Below are 22,447 nucleotides of genomic sequence, written 5' to 3'. Positions count from 1 at the left end.
GGGGAATTTTGTGTGTTATTTGTACAGCTTTCCAGTGTGTTTGCTCTCAGTTCATCCCTCAGAGAAGGGCTTTCTCAAAACTTGGGTTACACGGGTAGTATAGAAAGGATCCAAAGGGTCAGATAATTGTCCTTCTACATTTACTCATTTCAACAAAGAAATTAAGGTGATATCAGGAGAAGATAAGGCTCTTTCACTATGAAAAGAATATACCAACCAACCACTAAGAAGCTTTTCAAATTGAGTTTGACAAATTGAGCTGATGTCAGGAATGGGGCACAAAAGACCCAGAAACACGGGAGAATTCCACATCTGAAGTCACTTGATGCAGGGCAAGGAAGGAGACATAAAAACAGTATGGCTCCCTACTAACTGTCTCAGTAGATCCCCAGTAGTCCCAGCTACACAACAACACTAAAAATAACAGTCTTCTCAGCCAAGACAAGACACACAGATACATATAATTCTCTTTAATGTCCCACTCCTGATGCATTGCTGCCTAGGAATTATCCTACCTCTGGAGCTCCAATCCTATTCTGGCCTCCAGCACACTAATTCAAGAAATCTATGTCCGTGGGTTTTGGAGTTTTCAGAGAAACCAACCATTAAAGTTGTTTTTCAGCTTAGCTATAATCTATAATCTGAAATAAATATTCCTATCTTTCTAGGAACATTTCCAAGGATAAAGCAGACTATAAAAAGTGCTTGCAAAGTTTGCACATTACTGCATGGACCTTCGAGGCTGCATCGTAAGTAGTTCAGATTTGGGTTTTTTTCTTTTACCTTGTCAGGTTTTTGACTTGTCACGACACCACGTGAGAAGTATAATGGGGAATTACAGCTCACATTATGCTACTCCTCATGATAGTTCTAAAGTAGCTCCTCTACATCTGATTAGGGAAAAAAAGTGCAGCCTCAATAGGACAAAAATCACTCTGGATTTAAGCTATGCTTTAGTATATTTATGACCCCCCAGTCTCTAGTGGAGCAAGCAAGCACAAAGCTGACTCAGGCTTGTCTTGCGTACACAGCAGTCATAGACAGATGCTGCAGAGAAGACAGTCACAGCACCCTGTTCACCTTGAGAAAATTCAGCACCAGAAAGCTAAGTTGCTAATCAAGTGGGTTAGCAAATCCTAGCTGCTTCTTTTTCTTCTTTCTTTTTCTACTGTTCTAGATGCTTGGAATTTGGATACTGGCCCTATTCCTTCTCAGTGCAGCAGAAGGTAAGCATTTAGGGATTAGTATTTATATTGCCTTCCTATGCTGCTGTATTTTGTGAGGTATTATTTTACAACATGGTACTTTAACAGTTACTGATTGAGGTTGCATGGCTCACTGTCCCATACAAGAATGGTGAGATGAATGCGTGTGCACGTTGTCCTTCCTCTTCTCCACTCTGGAAATTCTACTCTAGGTATAAGCAAGAAATGCTGATGTTTCCTATGTCAGAACAAAGCTATTGCTCTACCATGCCTAGAGAATTATTTCTTGTACTCTTCTTAGTGATGGAAATGGAGAAAAAGCCAGGGGCAGGGAGTGGAGGCAGTCTAATGAGGCTATAGTTTTATATTCAGCAGAAGACACTGGCTTGTGTAGTATGACTTCTTGTGTGCAGTCAGCTGTTCAGCACAGTCTCAATTTATTGCTGATCATTTGCAATTCCTTGGCTTGGTGTTAGGAGAAACTCTTCAGCTGTCTTTGCTTTGGGAAAAGTAACATCTGGGGAAAGATACCTGAGGTATGAGAGAGGATACCACAGAGGAACTCCTCTGAAGACTTGGCTGATGAGCAAGAGGGTGGGCTTCTTTCCTTACGGCAAACTGTAGCCTCTAAAGATCTAGGAGGGGGAAACTTCTGGTCTTTGCTTTCTGTTAAAAGGAATCAAGAGACCCCCAGAGAAGCGATGCTGTGAGTTCTGACTAACTGCTCCTCTTCTCTGCTCACTCACATATTATTGATCTGATCCTAATGCTACAGGCAAAGAAGTTTGCTATGAAAGGCTTGGATGCTTCACAGATGATGTGCCATGGTCTGGCACTATAGAAAGACCAATGTATAAGTTACCCTGGAAACCAGAAAGTATAGACATTCACTTCCTCCTGTACACAAGAGAAGATCCTACTGACTTTCAAGTAAGAACTGTTGCAGTTTAAACATTAGTAAATCACATGTAAAAATTGTGAATAAACACAGGCTTCAGCTGTGTTCCTGAAAAGTGTTAAAAATTCCACTTTGTTCAGGAGACAACCTCTTCCAGCTCCTTGGCAGGGTCCCCATTGAGAAGTACTTGGAAACTGAGCATCTTTGGGTATTTTTTTCCACAGACAAAATGAAAACACTTGAAAAGTAAAGTCTTTTCTGCTCTAAGATATGTGTCAAAGCCTATTTGAATGGAAATACAGACCTTAAGCCCTAGTCATGTGAATGCTTGCAGATGAGTTTAACATTGCATAACTTTTAAACACCTATACTGATAACCATAGTTGAGGTCTTTGCAATTTTGAAAAACTATTTAGAAAAAGCAGATTTAAAGGTTCATTAATTTATTATCTACATTAATTTAATATCTACATTCCTGTAGGAAGTCTCTGCAGTTGATAAGTCAACAATTGAGAGCTCCAATTTTAACACGAGCAGGATGACCAGATTTATAGTACATGGATTTATAGACAATGGAGAAGAACATTGGCTGTCAGACATGTGCAAGGTATGTACCACAGGAACATCCTGTCCCTGTGAGGTACCTTAGTTTGCATTTATAAACACATTCCTAAAAATTGTCTGATTTCCCTGTTTCTAACCAATTTTTCTGATGATATTTGAAGTGATAAGAAAGGGGAAAAAGGTGACATTTTCAAATTGTTATCAACTTAAATATGTAGCTTTGCACCTTGAGGAAAAGCATGAGGCAAAATCTATAAGGTTCTTCTCTTTACTGAAGTAAGTGACAACAGGATTTGACTCCCTAAGTGTCCTTTTTCTTGGTAAAAACAACACAAACCCTGCATAAAGATACTGCTTAGGATCTAGGATGATTCCAGAAATAACTGCAGACTCAGAGCTGCTGAATCTTGTTTTCTCCAGAGAAGGAACTGGTTTCTAGATGTGGAAGTTTATCACAAAGGCTTGGGCTGCCGTGTGGCTGTTGGGGGCTGGGGGCTGTTTAGGCTGGCCATTACCAGGAACAATAAACTTGTAGAAATGATATACAGAAGGGACCTCAAGGGGAGCATTTCAAACAAAGCTTTCAATCTAACACTTACTATGAACACTGAATGTAGTAAAGCACTCTGCTTTATTGATTTTTCTGCTAATTCCACAAATTATTTCTTAACCCTGTCCCCTCACAAAGTGCAAATCCAGCTTGTGGTTTTCTCAAGTCCTTCAAACATGCTTATGTGGCATCTGTAGCTAATTAAAGCTACTGGTCATACAGCACAGAGCAAAATCCCAGTTGATGGCACTTGCATGATACAGTTTTCAAAAAACTATTAACATAACTACAATTTTTTAAAATTATGTGTTCCTATTTTACTTATGAGATCACTATGAGAAACAATGTGAAACTTAAATCAAGGCATTTCACACTTATTGCATCCCCATTGCCTGCTTTTCTTTGATACTAGGTAAAAAGAAAAGAGATTAAATTTATTTGTCACTTTCTCTTGAAAAAAAAAATCTATGTTGATTATCACTTTATGAAAATTCACAAATGATTGTTGGATTTGTTAGTTAATAATTTAATTACAGTATTAGAAACATAGTGATGTTTTCACACTTTTCTCTCTCCCCCTTTCCCCTCTTAAAATAGAGGGTTTTTCCTAGAACTTCACAGTCAACGAGATAGCTCACAATTTCCTTCAGATAGTACCTTGAATCCATCTGATCAATTTTCACAAGGATGTAGAGGCTTGAGATAAATCCTTTAATTTTTTTCTCCATGATCGTGGCCTATGTTTTATTACAACACTCCAATTTATTTATATTTAGAAAAAATTTGGTCTCAGTGAATCTTTTTAAAAAAGAGAGGAGCAAATGGGATTGTGAATACATCAACCCTCCTATGTGTGTCTGTTACTTACTTTCCTTCCCATTAAGCAATAATCCTATCTGCACATTGATTTTTATTACTTCTAACATGGTCACAGACACTTCGATTGCCTTTTTTATCCTTTGCCAGTTGTAACTGGTTTTGGATGCTTTATAATGTCTGAACACAAAGCAAAGAAGAATAACTATACATAAGCTTCTAAAGCAAAATACTTCTAGCCAAACAATCCAGCTCAGTGGAGGACAGTAAAGCTTCTCATTCTGTGGCAGACAGTAAGGCATCTGCCTGCATATCTATCTATCTATCTATATCCAAATAAAGTAATAAATTTGGAATGGATATTCAGGAACACCATCAGTCTATGTACCCTCTTATAAAAAGGCATTCTCCTTTTTAAAAATCTGTATCAGAAAAACACTGTTGATTTTTATAATCAAAAATGTAAGTTCCAATTCAATTTTAATTAAATATTTTTAAATCACTGAAGTGAATCAGTACATAAGTAGAGCTCTTAGTGTTACATGCAAAGTTTGATTGAAAATAAAAATTAAAAGTAGTACTATTGATATTGTTTTCCCTTCTGTAAAAAATACTGCTATAGGCATTTGAAATGATTGTGGCCATTCCTACAGCACATCACCCTATTTCAGCATTGTGTGAGCACACACGCCACTGTGAGCAGGCACGACCACACCCACATGCTACAGATTTTGGTTCTTAAAAGGTTGTCATACAAGTTCACACAAAATATATGAGTTGAGCTGTAATAAGCAACACGACTCGATTCCGTATTGTATTTACCATGGGTTTTACTCTTGTTTTATGAAACAGAGGATGCTTACTGTGGAAGATGTGAACTGCATCTGTGTGAACTGGCAGAGAGGTGCAAGATGTCAGTACACCCAGGCATCGAACAACATCCGTGTCGTAGGCGCCGAAATCGCTTATTTTGTAGAAGTTCTTATGGTAAGAGTGTTCTGTATACAAAGCTATAGCTATAACACTGATTTGAAAGAAATACGGTACTGGAACTTCCATGAATGTGGATGTAGCCAGCAGAAAACAATCTTCTACTCCACGATAATTTCAGTTGTGCTGAAACCAGACCTTTTCTTAAAAGAGCTGTTCTAGACAACCTAGGGATAGGAATTTCAACAAGATATTCCCACAGTACAGCCAGGCAGAAATAATGGACAAGGCAAACTGCTTCTTTATGGAGACAGAACCTACCAAAATCTACTAAAGAGCTCCTAAGAATGCCAGAAAATAAGCTGCCAGTCAGCAGAGGCTGGAGGACAACCACTCTCAGGGAGCAACAGTGGCTGGGGACAAGCAGGACCCACCAGGGAAAGCCATGGTGGACAGTACCCAACTCTACAGGAGGTGCCACATGCCCACTTTTGTAGGCAGCTTCACATGGGAAGTGATGCTTGGTTTGAAGCCTTCTTTTAATCTAATTGTTTTCAACACACATTTCCCACAAAATAACTATAAATTACTAAAAACAGAGAGCATGCTGGGTCTAAGAGTGCTCTGACCCATGTCTCACTCTCTACATCTGCACTGCAGCTCCTGAGTTACTGTCCAAAAATCCTGAGGGCATCTCTCGTCTCATGTTCTCCCCCAGCTGCATGTGGTGCCCAACCTGTCAGGTGCAACTCAGAGTTCCTCCCTGGCTGACTCTCATAAGCCAGATAAGCATTCTGTGAATCTTAACAGGCCTAGAATGTGACACAGGCACAGAGCCTCTCAGAACAGAACTGTCTAGAGCTGTAACAGCCTCCAAAGGCAGGGAGCACCTGAATAAGGAGTTTTGAAAAATCTATGTATTGAACATAAGTAACTATGCAGGCAAACAGATGCTGAAATCTTATAAGAGTTCCTTATAGGAGAGGAGTCAGTGGTCCAATTAGAACTAGTTTTTCAACCCCTTTTTTAGTCTTCCCTACTGCTGATGAAAAGAGATGTAGCAATTTTTCTTTGTTGTTGTTTTCCCAGGACGAATACGGATACTCTCCGGCTGACGTCCACATAATCGGGCACAGCCTTGGAGCACATGCTGCTGGTGAGGCTGGCAGGAGGAGGCCAGGGATTGGAAGAATAACCGGTAAGTCAGTGACTTCAGCCACCAAACAAAATGTTGCTGCTCATTTTCTCTTCTGGTTTTACCCATGGGCTGCAGGGTAGTCAAGGTAATTTGAGTATTACAGAGCTCAGCCTCTTATGGTACACCAAGGAGTAGCGCCCTGATAAGCGTGGGAAAACAGTCGGCATGATGATTATTTTGCTTGCTCATGTGTTACACAGCAAAGGAAATTTTCTAACATGTTCAGCCCTTCCAGAGGTAAAGCTATGGATTTGATCTCCTTATTCATCACACAGGCAGCACCAAGGGCGTTGTGCATTAAGCAGAGTGACCTTTCATGCATAAAAGACAATTTTGGATATTATTAACACAACCCTTTTCAATTGGTTACTTTTCCTCAGGGATTTCAGGCTTGGTGAACCTTGGACTAATAGTCTACAAAAGTCAGTTTAAAAGCAAACCCTAATGTGTTGCCCAGGGACAAGAAGAGATGCAACTATAAGTTGGCAAAAATTGTGTAATTTGCAAGACTTTACAAGCTCCTGAAATTGCTGCAGCAATGTGGGAAGCAAATCAATTCTATTTTCTGCTAGGCTCAAAAGCCAAGATCGTCATTTCAAAACAAGATGTTTTTCCCAAAATCTGACTGGAGCCAGAAGTAGGCAGGCAGGTTTCAACACCTTCAAACACATGGGGTGCTATCAGCTGAAATTCCTCTTTGAGTACTCTCAAGCAAGGTGGGCTAGAAACCACATGAGTTATATGGGATGCAGACACAGCAACCTCAGTTTGAACAACATTATTAAAGGGAAGTTCAATTAAATTAAAAAAAAAGTTACTTCCAAGGGTTGGGATTCAATATTGGTGTAAATATATAAATTAGTAAAATTTAACAGGTTTCACAAAAGTAACCCCTTTGACTTCCTGGAAGAAAAGCCACTTGGTAAGAGAGAGCACACATCATCATTTCATTAATGCCTATATTACCTAGTATGAGAAACCCTAGGCAACTGTATATTGATAATCATTATATATAATCAATCAGTGTTATGTGAAATGATTCTACATCTACTTCTCTTTATCTATACATAATGCTAGTCTTTTTCATTCAGGACTGGACCCTGCTCAACCTTATTTTCAAGGCACTCCAACTGAAGTCAGACTGGATAAATCTGATGCAGACTTTGTTGACATTATCCATACAGACTCAGCTCCCACAATCCCCAACTTAGGTGAGTATTCAGGTCTACTGTATTAATACTGAATTATTTATGCCCTATGGCACTTAAGTAGTCTAATTGTTCATCAAGACTGTTGTGCTGTCACAGACACAGAACGAATACACCACACTGGTCACTAACAGCTCCTAAAACACCATGCACAGACAGACTTGAAGCCAGCAGCTACAGGTATGAGACAATGTTAATTTAAAGCATGCTTACCAGTGTTTAAAATGCTTCAGGTTTTGGCATAAGACCAGCAATAGGACATATTGACTTTTATCCAAATGGAGGAGAGGAAATGCCAGGGTGTGGGAAGAACGCTGTCTCACAGATTGTAGATCTCGATGGCATCTGGGAAGGTAAGTATGTTGATTCCATTACAAATTCATGGGTATGTCACCTGTCTCGGTGTAGCCACTTAACTTTCTCTAATTCAGGTGTTTTGCACTAGCTCTTGGTGTGTCCACCGGCAATGGCAGCTGCAGAGCACAGCAAAACTATTAATAGGCTCAAAACACACAATTTTTCAGAGCTCATTAAAAAATAAACAAGACAAAGGGTTTGCCTTTGCAAAATATGTCTCCTCTAAAGTATCTGATAGCAGAAACAAAAGTTACTGGAACTGTGCCAAGAAATTTAGAAAGGCCTGTGGCACACATTGCACTTTGTGTCTAGTTGCTCAGCAGCAGCGGTGGTGGAGTAGGGCCAGGATGTTCACAGATGCTCCTGTTAGTGTATCTTCAGCTGAAATTTTTCTTCTGAGATAGAACAATTAATTTAACTCTTTTTTAAGTTACTGATTACAATCCAAGTTGCCCTGAAGTGATGTTATTGTGTCTACTTTTAGCCAGCTAAAAAAAGATCGGCACATAGCTGCTCAAATACGCTGTTCTTTGTTGTTTTATATGGCTCTAATAAAACCTCTGAGTATTACAAAATTTCTGTCTATCTACTTAAATTGTACATAATGTTAAAAAAAAATAAAAAAGAAAAAACCAGAAGATTTCTGCTGTGGAGATTTTTCAGTATATTATCTAAGGTCTTTCTTATACTACTGCAAACACCTTCCTCTGGGAATCCATGAACTGATTTGTGATAACAAGCCTTTTACTCCATCTTTTATTAAATGCAGCTGGAGGCATTACTTTTTCTTTCTCCTTTTTCTTGGATAGAGTAAACTTGTTATTAATAGTGGGGAATTAAAGCACAAAGAAATAACTGCATTGTATATGATCTTCTTTTTAACCTAAAGATAGGAAAGTAAAGGCAACACAAAGAAAAATAATATATTCATTAATTTAATCCTAAGAATCTCCTTTCTTATGCACCCCCAAATAATAATTTTGTTTTGAAGTCCTCAGCTGAGGCAAATCAGCATTGCCTTAGGAAGTTCACTGTTAAATACTTTTCATTTGTTTTCCTTTTGTTATGGTAATGCAACTGTTGCCTCATGCAGTTCTCATTTCTATTTAAACTCGGTCAGATTGCACGAATGAGTGGGTTTTGGGGGGCAGGGGCTGCACTGAGCTGCACAGTCAGTCTCCACAAAGCATTTCAAGTTTGCGTTTTATACCTGTTGAGTCAGTGACATTCCTTAGGGCATCAATTCCCCAAAAGTAAATAAGTAAGTTTCCAACTTTATGTTTGATGCTCCAAGAACTGTACTAAGGCTTTTGTGCAGGAGTGATGCATCGCAATCACAGGGCAAGGGCTGTGCTGGTCTCTTTCCTAGAAGGGTAACAGAAAGGAAGAACTAACCTGGAAGCATCTCTTCACAGGAACTCGGGACTTTGTGGCTTGCAATCATTTGCGGAGTTACAAGTATTACTCGGACAGTATCATCTACCCTAATGGCTTTTTAGGCTATCCTTGTGCTTCATATGATCTTTTTCAATCAGTAAGTATCTCTCAGAACTTCAGGATGCACCTTATTGAAAACAGTGGCTCTTATCTCTGCATCTGAAATTCAATGTATTTATGCTAGCTTGCACCCAATGAATGTATCTGTAAGAGGAGTAGCTGTCAGATGTCCAAAAGTGTTACAGCTTGTGCAGATGACACAGGTGAAAGTAGGAGAAGGCAGTAACAGAACAGGGGCATATCTAGTTTGGTGCTGGTGTGGCAGCCCTGAAGTACTACTGGAGCCTGTGTGGTGGCTTCCTCAGACCTGCTCCTCTGCATTGAACTGGGGAAGAGGTAAAGAGAACAGGCTGTCCCTGTAATGGCCAAATGTATTTATCAAGAGCAAGGACTGTGATCCCATACTGTAGCAGGCAAGCTTTCAAACACAGGTTAGGTTTCTTGGGTTTAGAACAAGAAGTAAAGTAATATGTGATAACCTGTAGTCCTTTGGTGACTGAAGATGGCTCCAGGGACAAAGCAATGCTTTATGGACCAAGGTCAGGAAGCCCTTCCCTGTCCCAGACTGGGAGACAAAGAATTACAGCCTAAGAGCACCAGGAAGGTGACAGGCTTATCATACTCTACAAGCAGCACAGACAGAGGTATAAACTTGCACAGCGCTTAGATCAACCTTTACACATTCTAGCGGGTGATAGAGATCACACTTCTCAGATTGCTTTGGGAGAAGGTGACTACCTGCTTCTGTCACCATACTAGAAAGCTGCTTTCATGATATAAGCAAGGTTTGTTTTCGATACAAAGCCTTCCTTGACCCAACCTGAAGCTATAAGGAGACATCCTTCTTTCTCATCAGTTGCTGGGAAGGACACCTCTCTTCCCTGCTCCAGTTCAAGACTACTCAAGATTGGCACTGATGTGGCTGGATTGAACTAAATGGCCCAAGAAGCAACACAGAGCCCTGAAAAATCAGAGCCTTTGAGAAAGTTGGCTAGCTCCCATGATCCTTCTCAAGTCATAGAAAGGGTTACTTGAAATCTGTTGCTGTGATACAGGGCCAGTTAGGTGGGTATATTAAAAATATGTCCTGCGACTAATTTTTTGTTCTTGGCTGGCTGGATAATGTTATTAATAGATATATTTGTTTTCACTAGGGAAATTGTTTTCCATGCCCACAAGAAGGATGCCCAAATATGGGTCACTATGCAGACAAATTCAAAGGGAAAATTACGGAGGACGTTTTCAAATTTTACCTGAATACTGGAGAGGCCAGGGATTTTCCTCGTGAGTTTTGATTCCTTCCATTGCTACCTACTCCTTGTAAAAAATGGTTTAATTTTCCTGCTTTACAATCAATTTTAACAGATGAACAGGTCTCAACATAGTGCAAGGGCTCTTCAGTTCTTCATGCTTTTTCCTGTTTTGCTCCAACACTACTGCCCAGTTTGGGGCCCTCCAGTACAAGAAAGTTGTTGGCAAACTAGAGAGTCTAGTGCAGATCACTGACATGTTTAGTGGATTGCACTACAAGGTGCAAGGAGAGGAAAGGATAGGCAATGCACGCAAGTTGCATCAAGGGAATTTCTTGTTAAGTAGTATGAAAATCACAGTCACAATGACAGTGGCTAAAGGCAGGAAGAGGGGTCCAGAGAAGCTGGGAAATCTCCACTTTTTAGATGTTCAAAACTCCATTTGACAAAGGCCAAGAGCAAGCCAATCACAGCTGAACTGGTTTCAGAACTGGATGGACCAAACGAACCTCATTTACAACCTTAGTTATCCTAAATGTCAGCTCTCAAAACACAGTTCTTCCTTCACCTTTGTAAACACAAATCACAATCTTCTCAAGCTGCTTTTGCTTATTGCACACTGAAAGAAATCACCCACCCAAAAAATAATTTTCTTTGAGCTTCAGGATTCTTTTACACTGCTTAGATTCTGTATTGATTCCTAACATGGCCTTCTTTCCAACATCAATGTGTATGAAATCCTTCAAAATGCTGAAATCTATATTGTATTTACTATGGTAGGGACCAGTTTTCTCTTTTTTCTTTTCCAGAAAGTAACACAAATGTCTGCCATTCCTGATATTGATCTCATTAGGACATAATGACATACCTGACTCATTGGTGTTTTGTATCTTCTGCTTTCAACTACTGTGTACAGACAGGAAAAAAATAGACAAAATGCTGGCATTTGATATTTTAGAGACTGTTTCTCCCTGGGTACAGCCTAACTTACTGTATTTCTTCTGTATAGTTTGGAGGTACAAAGTAACTGTGACCCTCTCTGGAAAGAGTAAAGTAAATGGATATGTAAATGTTGCCCTGTATGGCAGTGATGGGAACACGAAGCAGCACCAGGTCACCAAGTAAGTTAATTATTCAACAGAAAAGAAACTTCTCTTCTAGAATATTTAATTCATATTTTTAATTAATAATTCTGTTTAAATTGATCTTTTTTTAGTGATCAAATTCTACCACTGATGTAAATGTAGCAATAGTTCAGTCACTCTGGGTTTACACTTGAAGGGAAAAGGTTAAAATGCAGGATTTTAAAATATCAGAATTTGGTGTCGCTTGCTTGCTGTTCCACAAAGGACTTGCTGGACCTGCAATAGGAGAGTTCTGATCTTTTTGTCTTGCACAGGCTTGTAAAATGTTGCCACAGTTGCTTTCAGCTAAAGTTACCTTATGATTTACTATACAAAAAAATCTACTTTTTGTTGCTCATATCTTTCCTGCTTATACTGAAGCTGCTTCCTTGCCTCTTGTGGTTTTTGTTTATTTTCATTTTTCTTGTTTGCTTCAACCAAAATATTTGAAATTATGAAAAATATGGAGAAGGCATTTTGATGTGAGGTTTGGATTTAATTCTTTGCTTTTTTTACTTATAACTATGTCACTTCCACTTTTCCAAGGACTTCACATCCTCATGCCAGCAGAAGGTGTGTGCTATGAGCTGATCTCAGTTCACATGCATCCATGCATTCACCTGGGATGAATCTGGCAGATCTGGCAGTATGGGATGCACTCCAGCCCTCTCTAGCTTTGTAGGACCTGTTTCAATACGGTTGCTGGATGTGAAGTTCTTTTCTTCTCCAGCAAAATTTGCTGTATCCTACCAGGCACCACTGTGGATCCAGCAGAGGAACAAAAAGGCAGACAGATTTTGTTCTGTCTCTCATTACTTCCACTACCATGAGCCTTTTAATATGGAGGGGAGTAAACATTCTCCTCTGCAGGCAGATGCAGGAGTGAGTACAAAGCTAGGGGGAGGAATGAAAGTCCTGTCTTTCTCATGAAGCTTGATAAAACTGTAGAGGTTTCTTCTGGGTGATTCATTCAAATGTCTGCTGACAGGGGTAAATTTAAGAAAACAGAGTGTGGGTCTGAGAGAGAGCAAAGAAAAGGGTTGGAGAAGTATTGGCTAATGTTCAGTGAGATGCAGTAGCTGAAGCCTTTACCAGTCTCAAACTGCTGTCATTTAGAATTTGCTCTATTGGTGCGATATGAAGCAAGTAGTCAGATTATAAACCAGGGTTACCAGGAAGACATGGCCATGTTACTTGGCCATGTGTGGGAATCTCTGCTAGACAACCAGGCTGAGCAGCTAGTAGATAAACCTTCTGCCCATCCAAAACAAACCCAACATCTGCATCATATAAATTAACTAACATTAAATGAAAATTTCATCTATATGCAAAAAAATCCCTTCCCTACATAAGCAACAGGGAGCGAGCTCTACCACCTCCACAGGGATTATCCTCTAACTGGGTCCTCACTGTGAGGTGTGACTGCAGCATACCAGGCCCACCTGCCTCTGAAAAACACTGATTTGGGATTAATTAAGTTGGAAAATTGGCAGTAATATTGTTACCATATTATATGATAAATATTGTCTCTCTGTTAATTCTCTACTCATTTGATACCACAGCCAAGCCAATGAGAGGACTGGTAATTAATAGTAGATGCTGGCATGCCTCACATCCATAAAATGTTATTTTTCACAGGGGAACCCTCAAACCAGACAACACTTACACAGCCTACATCGATGCAGAAGTTAATATTGGAAAAGTTACAAAAGTTAAATTTCTTTGGAACAACAACTGGATTAATCCAACTTTGCCTAAATTAGGAGCTTCGACTATCACAGTAGAATCTGGACAAAATGGAACACAGTAAGTATATCCATTGTGAAAATCTTGAAAGTTACTTGAGAAGATAGGTGACAAAATTGTAAGTGGAGTGAAAGCCTTTTCACAACGAAAGCTATTTAAAGCATTAAAAGAAAAAGACTCTCAAGAAAACCTTTTATTTCCTTCCTTTCAAGACACTGTTCATCCATAGTTTGATTCACTACTACGTCAAGTCTTGACCTTAAATAACTTGAAAGAAAAACTTAAAATCTTTCCAGGCTTTAGAAGAGCAAGCTTCCTGTATAACTCTTTGGATGAGAAAAATTAGTGCTGGCTGGATTGTCAGCATCACTCTTGCCAAGCTCCACAAGAACTGCTAGTTTTTGTGTCAGATTCACAGTCAGCTGGGACCAGCAGAAGTATTCCATTGATATGGATGATTCTTGAGGTCATGATTGACAAAAGGGGATGGTGACAATAAGCCTTCCAATGAGGACTAGTACTTAGAGCCTGCACTTAAAGCCTCTCTATAAAATTGAAGTAAAGAGGCTAAAAGCGATTGCTCTAGACTTCATGGAATATGGCTTGATGTTCAGATTACAGAGGTAGGATTTACTGATCCATTTTTTTCCTGGACTTTTAGTAGTCCCTCATTTGCTTGTTCAGTTATTTTATTTTATCCACCCCATGATTTGGTATCTAGAACAAGAGGTACAGTGTAAGTTTTAGACCCATATACAAATGCACAGTTAAAATTCCATCACTTAAAAGACAATATGGGAGATGAAAACAATTTCAAGCAAAGAGAAGTGATTATGGCATCACTTTAACTTACCTTAAAGCAGAGATTCTGGGTCCAGTTTTAGTCTCTGTTCACCAAAGCACATCACTGATGAAGTGTATTCCTGTAGATAGGAACTCACTTTTCTACTGACTCATGGCCTATGTACAAGTAGTTGTGGTCATCTACATAGTGATGGTAGCACAAAATCTGGAAAAGAAAAAGAAACTAAAATTAAAGGAAGGCAGGCAGTAAAGCAGAATGGACACAGTCTATCAGTGCTTTCCCCAGAAGTAATATTTCAAACTTAGATGCTCAAAGTTTGTTCTGTCCATTTGTGTCAAATGACAAATCAGGTTGACTTACATTAAAACAAATCCACTTGTATAATCTCAAGAAATGTTGACAACTCAAGGTGCTTGCATTTATTTCTTCTTCAGATACCATTTCTGTGGGTCCGAGACCGTGAGAGAAGATGTTCTGCAAACTCTTACTTCTTGCTAACAGCACATCACCTTGCTACCAATAAAAGCTACTCATGCAGAAAACACTGGAGTCTGCAGTCCTAATACTGATGATATGTGGGGGTAATTTTGTTTGTTTGGGGGTTTTTATTTGTTTGTTTTGGCTTTGGGGGGTTTTTGGTTGTTGTTGGTTGGTTAGGGTTTTTTTGTCGTTGTTTTGTTTGTCTGGGTTTTTTTGTTTTGTTTTGTTTTGTTTTGTTTTGGGTTTTTTTGCTAGTTTGGGAGGCAGAGGTTAAGTCTATGGATATCTCTCTATAGATAGAATTTTTTTAATAGCTTTAGGAGAGAATGAGCCAAAACCTGTTAAGTGTTACCCTGCTTTCAGCCTGTTTTGAAATAATTTCAAACCAGAGGAAGAAAGGGGGCAGGTGACAGAATCTGGATAGTGGCTCCTGGGCAGTACCAAAAGAAAGCAGATCTGCTTGTGAGTAGGAGGAGTGGATTAAGGAATCTGATATTCTTTGTCAAACTGAAGGCTAAGCCCAGAATTAGCACGAGATAAAGATGAAAGAGAGATAGGAGGGGACGGTGAGAGGTTACAAAATGAGGACAGAAGTTTAAGTGTAATTATCTGTTAGAGATGGAATAGTCAACTTGATGGAGAATTGCAAATGTGTTTTGGGGTGTTAATGCTGAACTGAGCTCATACCATGCCCCATCCCTGGAAGTGTTCAAGACCAGGCTGGATGGGGCTTTGAGCAACCTTTCCTAGTGAAAGGTGTCCCTGCCCACGGCAGGTGGGCTGGAACTAGGTGGTCTTTAAGGAGCCTTCCAAACCAAGCTATTCTAGGATTTCTATGACCTAAACAGAATTATTTTGAGAAATCTGCATAGAAAATTTCAAATGTTAGTGAAGTTTCACTGAAATGCTTATAATCATAACAATCTCCAAAGTATTCTGAAATCCCTTATGCTGGGCCTCAGCCTTGAACAAAACTGCCGGATGATGGGATCAAAACAGGTAATGCAATGAGAGGATCAGTTCTTTCCATGCTTTCTGATAAACAGATTCAGCTGAAGTGTGGAGAGTTCATGAATTCATTTCTGGCCCTGTGTAATCCTGTCTCAGCTTCTTCAGCCTGCTGCTGGAGAAGCCAGCTGGATTGCCTCTGCTGCCAGAAGTAGTCCATCCTCACAGAAAAAATCCCATAGAACTGATGGAGATCTACCACTACGCAGACCTAACAGTCCTGGGGACCTTTCCTGCAGTTTCTTCTCGGGTTCCCCAGACTGGGGCGCTCTGGTCTTTCTGCCTTTCTGGTTGACCTTTCCTCCCCCATAACATCTTTTCCTGAAGGACATCAACCTCCCAGCAAGGCTTTAGATTCCCTGTGCGGTGGTGGAGGTTGAAACCAATTTATTCTGTGTTGGAGCACTACTCTTTTAATATAGAAAAAAACAGTGTTTCTTTTTTATTCAGTGCATTCTGCCAGCTCTTGAAGGGACATGAGGGCTGTAAAGAATAGAAAAGGGACCATCATCAGCATTGAAGATTAGCTACCTGTGGGCATGCTCTGAGCTGGAATAAGTTCCTTATGTAAAAGCCAAACTGCTCCTTGCTTTAACACAACTGAAGATAATATCTTCCAGCAATTTCAGTTTTAGTTAGAGATGTGCAGGATTGCTTTTATGTTTAAAAATTTTCTAAATTGCACTTGTGCCTCTTGCCCAGACTAAAAGGCACTATTTGGTTTAGATTAGATATAAGGAAGAAGTTTTTTACTTTCAGAATGGTAAAACACTGGCGCAGGTTGGCCTGAGAGGTGGTAGATGCCCCATCACTGGAAACATTCAAAGCCAGCCTGGACAGGGCTCTGAGCACCTTCGTCTAGTTGAAGCTGTACCTACTTATTTCAGGGGCGGGGAGGGGTGGTGAACTAGACAACCTTTAAAGGTCAATTCCAACCCTAACTATTCTATGATTCCACCCAATTTTGCTCCCTCAGGAGCATAGTATTGTTGCCTTAAGAGACCACAGAAAACAGGACTCCGAGCCAACTTAGTGTATAAGATAAAGAGAGCAGGCCCTTTGATCTCAGGCCTGAGGCCCACAGGAATACATATGACGCGTCTCCCCTTGTCCAGGGGTTCCACAATTTAAGGCATTATCCCAGCCAATCCCAGATCTATCCACCCCCAGATCCTCCCCCCGGCACACCCCTCTGGAAATTGAGGCAGGGGGCTCTGGGCCCCCCTCTTCAACATCTTCCTCTTCATCACAGCACATCCAGCCCTTGGAGTTCCTCCAAAGTTCTGGGTTTGAAGGTCACTTTCTCTGTGGGGTATCTTGTTGTTCAAGCCAGGGTGCAAATGTTCTCAAACAGAAAGAAGGCCTACCCTGAGGAAAGTCTAAACGTGCTAACGGAATTTAGAGGGATTGATATGGAATGGGGAAACAGGGTTGGGTAAATGCGTAAACTCCTGTGCTAAGGGTAAGCTAACTACAGCTACATTAAAATCTACAAAACGCTAAAAAGCCAGAAAATCCATAGGCATCAATATGAACCAAATTTTGATCTGCGGGATCTCCGAGTCTCTGAAACCTTACCCCAGGCAGGCTAACAGGGTACCTATACATATATGAAATGCTAAAGGAGACTCCCCTTGCTATGCTGTCATAGATGTGTGGGGTATTAAAACGCTAAGCCAATTTCTTGTCCAACTTCCTTCAAGAGGAAAGAACAGATGTTTTTTACCCTGATGATATTACTTGATTATTCCCCTTCTTACATTGTTTCTCTCCAGGTGCAGCTCCTCACGGCAGCAGCAAGTGCTGCAAGCACAGAGCAGAGTTCTCTTTGTGTGTTTTCTTCCCAGTCTACACTGTCCAGGAGGATGCTTATGAGCTGACACTTATTTTGGCTCCAGTTTTTTCCATATGTGGTCAGCCTTATAGTGGTAGAATAATACAATCAGGTTTAATAAATTCAAGGATGTGAACTGTTTATCCTGAACCAGGCTGTGCGAAGTCCAGCTCTGCATTGCTCCTTCAAAGCCTTTCTTGACTCTCCATGGCTGCAGTTGGTCAGGAAGAAGAGAATCCAGCCATAGGACTCTAGAGGCTTTCACATTTCCTTCGTGTCATCCAGTTCTTGGAAGAACACACATACCCTCTCCAGGGAGATGAACAGTGGCAAGTTTACACCTAGCCATAGACACAGGAGCACCTGATGCTGGGGTTTCATGTACCTCACACCCCCCTGACATTGCCTACTTCCTTCTGCCTTCACTGTTTGTCTCTTCCAGACACTGGCTTCCTGATCTCAGTACCTCCTGCTGAGGAAACCTCAACAGGGTTATTAACTTCCTAGCACTGTAGAAGAGTTTCTCCTTTGTCTTCTGTTCCATTGCCTTGGTATAAGCAGATTCTTGCCTACACAGTTGTTTTGACAGTTACGATATTCTCGGCATTATCCTTTGCCATAGCCACTTCAGCAACCCATGTAATTTTAACAAACACCTAACAGAATCAAGACGTTAAAGTTGACAATAGCATAATAAAAAATCTCCTTTTAATAATGAACTGGAGCTGCCGTCATCTTGTTTTAGCCGAGCAAAATCTCCCCCCTCTGAACATTTTACAAAGCTATTACATAAAATGCAATGTTAAATGAACAACAAATTACTTTCCCTTTAGCTAGCTTTTAATGCTAATGGTGCTATTTATTCCTGACCTTTTGAAATATTAGATATTTTAAATGACAACATAAAAAGAATTCTTGTTTGAAAACGCGAGCGACTTTAAACCACATGTTATTACTTGTAAGTATAGCATGCACATGCATCATTCATTTCAGTGTCCCATTTATGGCTAATTGGTATATATTTCAGTTGACATATATTGTTCTCCTGCAAATGTGTCAAATTCCTTAACGATGTTGGTGACAAAAGCAGAACGCTTGAGATATATAAATTACTCTCTTTACCATATAATCATTCTTATCTATTGGGAATGCTATTTGTGACAAATTGTGTTCAAAAATACACACTAAATTGATTATTTTTTTTGAACTTTAATATCACACCATTCATGGCAAGTCTTTGATTGAATCTTTAAATGTAGGAATGTTTTGATTTTTATCTGCATCATTTTGTAGCTTTTGAAAAGCTCACTTTATTTATTAAAGGAAGAGTAGCACAGCGAGGATCTCAAAATGTATCTTTTGTTATCAGCATAAGAAAACAAATGGGCTATAATTGTGGATATAAAGTGAGTAATTTGGTGAAAAATGCTTTGTGCTGTAGTTAAGGTTTTATAATTCCTGCCAGAAATTACTATTATTTTGTTGGTGGGCAGCATTGCAATCAGAATTTTAAATATGGGAACAACTCAGGTCACATATTTTTGTTACATTTGAGATTACCATGTGCGATGCATTTTTCTCCTATATTACAAATAATCTGAGAATAATAAAAAAAAAATAAATTGAAGATTTCATGTGGCTCTAATTATTACTGAGCTATACCAGAGCTCATTGTTGTCTTTAGACAATGCAGTCCACAGTCATTACTTTGTTCCGTAAATCAGTAGGATAATGAGGTTCTATCTTTCAAGAAATATTTGAGTGTATCTTAATTTGGCATTGATGAATTCTCTTTGCTGAATCTCTTGAGGGTTTTTTTAATCTAGTTTGTCATATTAGAGCTTTCATCACCCAGTCACAGCTGACAGTGTAATGTACTTGTATTTATTTCCATACCTTCCTGGGATGTGTCCTCAGAGGTTGCAAATAAGAATTTTATGATGTTATGCCTTGAAGGCTAGTCTTTCCTTAGTTTGAGTGTAAATCCTAAGGTATTTTGCCATACCCTCATACTTCAGAAATATATACTATGTATGGTTGTATTGAATTGTGGAAAAACAAGTCTAAATTTGTTAACAACTTGTTCTGATATAAACTGGGAACAATTTCTTTGACAAAAGGCATATTTACTAGAACAAAATACTTTTTTTGCCAAAGAAATTATGTAACTTCAGATACTCATTTTGTTTCCTCTGCAAACCCTCTCAAATCTGAAGACAAGAAAAGGGTAAGATGTATCCCCTTTCTTACTTGGTCAAAACAGGAAGCCTCAGAAGAGGGCAGAGGAAGAAAGGAGAGGGTCGGTGTGATGTTCCACAGCCCTGAATGAAAAAATACTTATAGTGACCTACATGACACTCACTTCTAAACCGTGCCTATATACAAACAGAAGCAAGAAGCAAAGTACTCTTTAAATGATGTCTAAATGTTGTATTCAATTACACAATAACATTTGAGTGGCTACTACCCTTGCTGGCACCTTGAAGACACGTGAGACCCAAAGACAAAAATTGCATTCAAGTTCCTCTTTGTGCTGTGACCCGTAGAATTATTGTTGTGGCACACATTCTATGGAAAATCTTACCTTTAATGGCATTATGTAGGTAATGGCTTCACATCTCACCAATTACAGAGGTAAAGGGGAAAAAAAGGTGGATCTAAACCTCCACAGTAATGCACTTCTTTACATAGTAATTTATATTATTAAAATTTTTATAACCTAGGTCTCGCTCTCATGAAAAATAACAGCAATGAACATTACTGGTGGCTTGGGTACCTCAGTTTTGGGGTGTGAAGTTCCAGACGCTGGATTCCTCTGGGAGTCCTGAATATCCTTTTTGGAGAGTGAGGTCTGCCCTGAGTGTGGTACCATTGCTTGCTTAGAAGAGGCTCTTCATTAAGGAGGAATATAGTCATCACCTTCATTACACGGAATGCAAAACACAAAGTAAGCATGTGTACGTTCCTGCCTGAGGTGACAGAAGAGCAGAAGCCATCCCCTCCTTCTCCCAACACAAAGCACTCTGTTTGCTGGCCACAGCCTGAGTCAGATGACAGAAACTCCCACAGGAACTGCTTAACAATAAATAAAACAAACTCTTGGTTTAGACTGACAACCTTTTCTGCACTGTCCTTAATTCCTCACTCAGAAGTCATCAGGAGAGGTGTGAAAGAAGTTGTCCACCACCTGCAGCTCTCACCAAGGTGCTCTCAGTTCCTCAGGGGGGTCTGTGGCCTGACCTCACATCTCTCTCCAACCTGTCTCTTTTCCCCTTTGCTTGCAGTTTGGAAATCAGTGCCTCTGTCTGTTTTACACCCCTGGAGAGGGACAGTAAATTAAGTGGGGAGTCAGCGAGGAGACTGTGTTTGCTCCCTCTGCACCCTCATTCTGCAATTATCCCTCTCTGAACCTGCATCTCCCAGAGAACACAGGAAGGGTTTGGGAAAGAAGGCTTCTGCCCCTCTTTAAAGAGAGACTGTAGGTCCTCAAGGCTTTTCTTTAATCCCAAAAGGCATTAAAATATCTTTGCTGGGTCATGAAAATCAGCCTCTCAGTCCCTCCCACGGAACCCGAATTACAAACCCTCTCCCGGTGCCTGTGACAGAGAGGTCACTGAAGGGCAGCTCCTGGCACCGCTGTGCCATCCCTTGCTGGGTTGGAAAGGATGGCAACACAGCAGCAGAAAGGAGCATATTTTTGTTGCAACAGACCCTTGTTGGGGATTAAAAACTTCTTTTTCAGCAAGGAAAATGTTAAGAGTGAAAAGTGACTGAAGAATAATTCTCCTTTTGACCCACAGAGAAAGAGGTGCCTAATGAAAAGATATGATCACGGACAGTGTGAAGATAACTGTCTGATCAGATAATGGAATTGTTTTCAGTGATAAGAATGAATCCATTACTAATGCAAATAACGATAATAATTATAATTTGCAATACAGTAAAAATCACCTAGTCTACCTCCTCCTCTGACAGGAGACTGTATAATAAATTATAGGCTGAGAAAAAAAAAATCAAAGGGATAAAGGTTAAAAGATTTTTAAAAATTCTGAAACTTAAATGCTTATCAGGGAAGTCAAGACCTGAAAGCAGAAATTGGTGCTATTAAATAAAGCAATTGTGAAGAAGGAGATATTATGGAATTGATTAACAAACCAGAAACCAAGCATTTCCTCATATCACTACCTCTTGTCACAAATTTCAATAATTCTGAAAGAACAAAAAATTAAGAGTTGGCATATAACAAGGAAATTAATTATTTCAATGTAGGTGAATATGCTAATAGTACTCTGGGAAGATGAATATAACTTAACACACAAAAAGCCCTCAGAAGATTCAATAAATTTGAGGAGTTTCACCAGTTGTTTTTGCTTTGCTTTGGTATCCAGAACAGGTCCAGCTGTTCCCTCACTCCCAACCAGGACTGCATCCTCAGACAGTGCACCTCTACCAGGCAGCACTTTTAGGGTTGTCTGGGCATGCCAAGATGCTTATGCCAACTCCATAAGCTTTGTTCATGTGAGAGATTTCGGGTATGGAGACAGCATGAAAAATGCTTAATTTCACCTCGGGAGGAGTAGAATCATCATCATCATCATCATCATGGCCAGTCTTCGCAAACGAAGATTTGGCAAAGGTCTTTACCCACAATTGTTACAAGTGCACTGGTGATACAGGGCTTTGCAAATGCGGGTAAGGCCTTCGAGCCTGCGCGGTGGATTTTTTAGGTGAGACACAGCGTACGCTGAACTGAGCCCACCCTTTGATCCTAAGGTTCATCTGCCGGGGCCGAGAGAGCTTGGATGGTGGCAGCGAGGTCCTCAGGACGTAGGTTTGTTTAGAGTGACCTTCTCTTGGATGGATGGCCTTACAGGGCTGACGAGCTCCATCTGCCCGGGTTTGGAGTTGTCCCGTGTGTTCCGGGGCTCCCCTCTCATCTCCCACGATGGCACTGTCCCCACAGGCGAAGCTGCCATT

General features: G+C 40.1%; 1 protein-coding gene and 1 long non-coding RNA gene across 2 annotated transcripts; one reads left to right on the top strand and one right to left on the bottom strand.

Annotated features, from left to right (window-relative positions):
- The first annotated feature begins 728 nt into the window (after nucleotides 1-728).
- Nucleotides 729-14,687, top strand: LOC113952852 (pancreatic triacylglycerol lipase-like). The gene is made up of 13 exons (XM_027655331.1): nucleotides 729-749; nucleotides 1,178-1,226; nucleotides 1,981-2,135; nucleotides 2,585-2,710; nucleotides 4,886-5,020; nucleotides 6,053-6,161; nucleotides 7,253-7,372; nucleotides 7,603-7,722; nucleotides 9,142-9,260; nucleotides 10,378-10,507; nucleotides 11,483-11,594; nucleotides 13,236-13,403; nucleotides 14,583-14,687. The coding sequence occupies exons 1-13, from the start codon at nucleotides 729-731 to the stop codon at nucleotides 14,644-14,646; spliced, it is 1,428 nt and encodes a 475-aa protein (XP_027511132.1). The 3' UTR covers nucleotides 14,647-14,687.
- LOC113952854 lies at nucleotides 7,746-22,283 on the bottom strand. The gene is made up of 4 exons (XR_003529681.1): nucleotides 22,037-22,283; nucleotides 19,721-19,791; nucleotides 14,197-14,352; nucleotides 7,746-7,842 (listed from the first exon to the last, which is right to left on the bottom strand). It is a non-coding gene; the product is annotated as an uncharacterized LOC113952854 (long non-coding RNA).
- Nucleotides 22,284-22,447: the final 164 nt, after the last annotated feature.

Source organism: Corapipo altera, unplaced genomic scaffold (genome assembly GCF_003945725.1).
Source record: "Corapipo altera isolate COAL_440 unplaced genomic scaffold, ASM394572v1 180, whole genome shotgun sequence".
Taxonomy (NCBI): Eukaryota; Metazoa; Chordata; class Aves; order Passeriformes; family Pipridae; genus Corapipo; species Corapipo altera.
This window is presented reverse-complemented; position numbering and strand designations above follow the sequence as displayed.

What these genes read in the sequence shown, in the direction of transcription:
- LOC113952852 (XM_027655331.1), top strand. Translation starts at nt 729, where the DNA reads ATGGACCTTCGAGGCTGCATC. An exon ending in CCTTCTCAGTGCAGCAGAAG is followed by an intron (nt 1,227 to 1,980) that starts GTAAGCATTTAG and finishes CTAATGCTACAG; the next exon opens with GCAAAGAAGTTTGCTATGAA. An exon ending in TCCCACAATCCCCAACTTAG is followed by an intron (nt 7,373 to 7,602) that starts GTGAGTATTCAG and finishes AAAATGCTTCAG; the next exon opens with GTTTTGGCATAAGACCAGCA.